Source organism: Gekko japonicus, unplaced genomic scaffold (assembly GCF_001447785.1).
Source record: "Gekko japonicus isolate JY-2015 unplaced genomic scaffold, Gekko_japonicus_V1.1 scaffold3871, whole genome shotgun sequence".
Taxonomy (NCBI): domain Eukaryota; kingdom Metazoa; phylum Chordata; class Lepidosauria; order Squamata; family Gekkonidae; genus Gekko; species Gekko japonicus.
The window spans coordinates 8,298-13,384 of NW_015175486.1; the positions used below are offsets into that span (position 1 = coordinate 8,298).

The 5,087-nt window shown below is 47.7% G+C and overlaps 1 protein-coding gene across 1 annotated transcript; it reads right to left on the reverse strand.

Annotated features, from left to right (window-relative positions):
* Positions 1 to 436: 436 nt before the first annotated feature.
* FAM181A (family with sequence similarity 181 member A) lies at positions 437 to 1,369 on the reverse strand. The gene has a single exon (XM_015425980.1). It carries the CDS (start codon positions 1,367 to 1,369, stop codon positions 437 to 439), a length of 933 nt encoding a protein of 310 aa, XP_015281466.1.
* Between the last annotated feature and the right edge of the window lie 3,718 nt (positions 1,370 to 5,087).

Sequence of the window (5,087 nt, forward strand, 5' to 3'; positions counted from 1 at the left end):
AGTTTTTCTCTTCTTTTCACTGTCCAGAAGTCAGTTTCCTGCCTGAAGGTAATCTGAACTGTGGAGACTCCAATTTTTTCTTCTTTCTTTCATTGTTTTGTTTTAACCCTCTTAATATTTACATGCCAGGACGAACTAAGTTCTTGTTGACCCAAAAAATGTATCTTGCAGGTCCTTTCTAACAGTGGACAAGCCAAAGGAAGCATTAAGGCAAAGGAAGCATTATTTGTTTTCGCTTCCTTGGTCCGCTCCTGCTGCCAACCTGTCGGGCAGATATCTTTATTCCAGGGGCAGAGTCTGAATGCTCCTTAGAGGGGCCTGGAGGATCCCCTGGCTCTCTCTTCCCTTCCCTTTTCTGTGCGCCTCGAAGAACGATTCCAGCAGCAAAGAAGAGGATCCCGGTGGGTCACTGGACCACGCGATTCCTGGCCCCGGCTTAAATGTACCCGAAGACACTGAAGATGGGCGGCGGCGCGGCTGGCTTGGTGGGGATGGGTTTCCACACCACAGGCCGGTGCACCTTCTGGCCCGCCCCGCCGCCGCTCGGCTTGCAGAAGCCTTCCCCTTCTGTCGACGAGGCCGCGCTTTTCCTCCATAGCCCCAAGGCCGGGAAAGGGGCTGCGGGTGGGAGGGCGGCGCTGAGGGCCGACGGGTAGAGGCCGGGGGAGGCTTGTGGTCCGTGGCACTGAAAAGGGCAGCAGCTCCAGGCGCTCAGCACTTTGACGGTGGCCTCCGCGTCGGGCCCGCTCGAGGGGCTGTCGGGGGCAGCGGCCTGGCCACCGTCGGGCGCTTTTTTACTTTTCTTTCCCTCGTAAAGGGGCAGGTCCTTGGAGGAGGAGGAGGCAGGAGGAGGGGCGGCCGTTGGGAAGGCCCCTGCGCTGACGCCGAGCGGACCCGGAGCCGGCCGGGGCTCTTCCCAAAAGGAAGCGGGCAGCTGCCTTTTCCTCATGGGCACCTGGTCGGGCCTGGAGGTGGCCTCGCAGGCGCTCTGCTGCCGCTCGTCGCCGGGTTCCGCGGCCTTGTTGCAGGCCTTGGGCTCGCCGTTGTGGCTGAGGAGGGCGCCGCCGCTGCTTTGGCCGACAGGGGTCTCCGCGGCGTCGGCGCTCGGGCCTCGCGCTCTCTCCTCGGCCGCCCTCCGCTCCCTGGCGTGTGGCGGCGGCGGCGGCGGGGGCAGGTGGTGGTGGTGGTGGTGGCCCCGGGGCAGGCGGGCGTACTTCTGGGAGAAGCGCTTGAGCTGCTTCTGCAGGTACTTCCTATGGTCGACGGAGCGGCGGCAGGGGGCCGACTTGTCCAGGGCGGCCTTGATGTCGCTCGAGGCCAAGTTGACGAAGTTGAGGAGGGTTTTCACCTCGCTGTCCGCCGAGGCCATCTCTCACAAGGGGAGCCGCCGCGGAGAAGGGACGACGACCGAGGGAGGGCCGTCCATGAAGAAGAGCTGTCTCGCTGGGCTGAGCCTGGAAGGGACACGCATAAACAACAGGTGGTTTGCGGGGGGGTCTTGCTGTTTTTTTAAAGTTAAGAACAGGGAGGGGTGAGAAAAATGATCACTCTTCATATTGCCTCCTTTCGTAGGATTGCCAGCCTCCGGGTGGTAGAAAACAATAATAGAAGAACGCCAAGGGAAGACTATCAAAGATTATAGCCACTGAAGTGTCTGAGTATGTGATATATTACAATTATTCAGTATATCATATACTGAATAATACAGTATATCATACATATCAAGTGGATATAATCTTTGATGGTCTTCCTTTGGCGTTTTTCTGCTGTTCTCGACTTACACGCTAGGGAATCCCTGTTTGGTCTGCAACCTCCAGGTGGTGGCTGGTGGTCTCCTGCTATTACAGCTGATCTCCAGCCTACAGAGATCAGTTCCCCTGGAGAAAATGGCCGCTTTGGAAGGTGGACTCTATGGAAGTATACCCCATTGAAGTCACTTCCTCCCCAAACCTTGTTGTCCTCAGACTCCGCCCCCCAAATCTCCAGGTATTTCCCAGCCCAGAGCTCGCAATCCTATCCTGTCCTCTTCCCCTGAGGGAGAGCAGGAAAAAATGCTAATGAATTAATGTGCCACACGTTTCTGCCAGTTCAGTAGAGAGCGCTTGCACCCTTGACATTTCCATACACTCAAGACAAAAATTCAGAAAGGTATAACGTGGGTGAAAAAGCAATTAGTGAAATCATATGGAGCCCACTACAGTATACATGCCTTTCCATAAATGTGTTTGCTCTTCTTAGTAACTCTTAAGAACTGATTGAATTGTAATATTTAGAGAGCCTTATGCTTTCTTTAAAAAAAAAAAAGTTAAGCAATGCAGAGTTGCACTGACTTGCTTTGCATGTTACTGTAACACATAGCTGCTAATAATGTTGTAAGTGAAGCATCTCTACGAATGCATGTTGCATTGCCATGTCTGGACATAATACCTATTACTTAAAATGTAAATTCATTGTAAAAATTGATCTCTTCTGCATTGTATCCTAATTTCTGTCATCCACATGTGCACACAAATAGGGCAGCAGCAACTCAAAGACTTTAACTGTCATGTGAGAAACAAAGAAACCACATAACCCTTCTCACACATTTGTTGAGATGTTATCGTACACATTTTGTATACACACATACATTCTTAACACTATTGAGAACTTTCACATAATTATCCATCGCTCTCACAGCTTCACGAAGGTGCTCACATACTTGCACAATTACATCATACCCACAGTCTCTTGTGCTTGCATATTCAGATTAACATTATGCACAAAGAAAAAGTCCCAATGAGACAACTTTAGTTGAATGAACAAGCACTGGGTATAAACAGCTAGCAGATCCAAACAGGATCCCATGTTGATGTTTCTGCGGCAAAAGTTAAGCTTATTACACACACACTTCCTTACAGCTGTCTACAAATTACAATCTAGACAGTGCACGCTGCACCATGCATACGCTCTCATATCCACATCCATCCCCTCAAATGGCTCCCCCCCCCATCTTAAAAGCATCACTTGCTACCACTATGGCCCTACTAGTTAATCTTGTTAGACAGGTAGCAAGCATTTAACCCTTGAGTAGAAATCTATACATCATTTTCATGACGCTGCAGTCCGACACAGACACCCCTCCCAGCTAGATTGTCTGTCAAATATTGAGTGTTACTGTAACTCTGGGGTAGAGAAGAAGAAGCTCACCAGCTAATCTTGTTACATAGGTTAGACTCTACCAACCTTTAGAGAAGCAGCCGGACCCTGTGAGTGTTTTGCAGCACTTGAACAAGCTGAATGAATATCAAGTCCTTCTAGTTAGGAGGCTTTCTCAGGCCAATCAGAAGCCACTTTGCCAAATACAAAGCATCCCAATCAGGCATTAGGCTCCCCGTTCTCACATTCTTTGCCATCACAAATTGTCACCATGGGGACAGCCACAGAAAGACAGCTAATAAATACGATCATTTCCCTGTGATTCCTACCATTCTTCCCTTTCCAGCCTCCTCCTCCCTTTTTCTTAAATACAATCAAACATGATATGCTGAGGATGAGTAAAGAAAGTTTAGAGGCCCTTTTCTCTAAACTACTCCAAAGCTGTCTGAAGGCTGGCAGTAACCATGCTTGAGTAACACTGGACAAAGCTAGTTTGGAAGACCAGGCTAGCCTGCTTTTTTGATCAGGGCATCCCCCCCCCCCACCCTTAAAGGGAGGGTGATGTCAGAAAAAGGTAGGAAAGGAACAAATCTCTAAAGAGATGTGCAGATATCCATGGAAAAGGAGCTTGAGCGCTCAAGAATCTTGTCTTTATGTTTGCCCCCTCAATTGAGCCACACAAAAGCTGAATTACCCATTCAAACCACCCGGACAAAGGGATGGAGTTGGATAGTACTCTTGCATCTGTAGTCAAACAGTTAGAGACTTAAATCGAGTCGTCATGATGGAGAAAGAGTTAGACAAAGCCCATAGAATTGCCATCAGCAAACATTTTCCTGTGTCATATTAGTGGGTCTCCATGACTCCCCCTGGCCTGGGGACAATAGCACAAGTTTGCACACTCGACTACTGTCACCCTGCCAACGCTGGCAAGGAGCAGAAACAGGACAATCCTTTAAGGGGAAAGCATGCCCACTGCAGGGAAGGTAAGGAGAGAGGGAAGGAAAGCATGTGAAATGCTAATTGAGCTGCTTCCTTTATTGATCCAGAGTTATGCGAGTCCTCATCCTCTCTTGCAGGGCTGCCCTTAGGGGTGGCGGTCGCTTAACAGCATGCTAAAGCCAGGAGTTCCATACTGTGTGCTATCCATGCAGAGATCTTTCAGAACAAGAAAGGAGGGGAAAGTTGGCTTTGAGTGAATTTCAGAAATGTTAGACATTCAGGATTAAAGAGAGTTTGTAAAAGAGTACCTCTGGTCAAAACGTGGCCGGAGCAGACACAATTACAACTGTTTCCAGTCTTAAACACTATCCAGTGTCCTCAAGGTGCATAAAGTGCAGTGCAAGCATAGTCATACTGTGATCAGATCTATTAGAGTACATATCAGGAATCTGTCAGAAGTGGAAAAAACAATACTAAGAACCTAATCCTGTCCAATGGAATTGCTGCCAAGTAAGAGTACACAGGATTACACAAACTGATTTTTTTTTAAAAAATTAAACATTATGCCAAGTAGATGGGATCCCGAAGATATATACTTTGGATGTTTAAGATCTACCATATACTTTCTTTTTAATTTTATTATTCAATATGTGTCCTCTTAGAGGATGGTAGAACAAAATTCAAGTCACTTCATCACTTCATCAGGTGCAAAAAAGCATTGTTATACTCTGAGGATGGTATTACTGAGATCTGAGCACTTTCAAGTTAATTATGGCTAAGGAATAATTCATGGAACTCTCTTGAGATGTGAGAAAGTAATTTGTGCAATGGAATGCTTACCCAAGGTTGGTGCTTATGATGAAGCATTTAGTCCCTTGCATTGCCATGGGAGAAAAAGTAATGGATCACTTCATACCTCTTCCACTGTAATTTGACTGTTGAATTTTATTCTTGATTTTTGGACATTATTCCGGTCCAAAAAAAAAAGTTTACAAACAGACATGTAATTC

What these genes read in the sequence shown, in the direction of transcription:
- FAM181A (XM_015425980.1), bottom strand. Translation starts at nt 1,369, where the DNA reads ATGGCCTCGGCGGACAGCGAGGTGAAAACCCTCCTCAACTTCGTCAAC.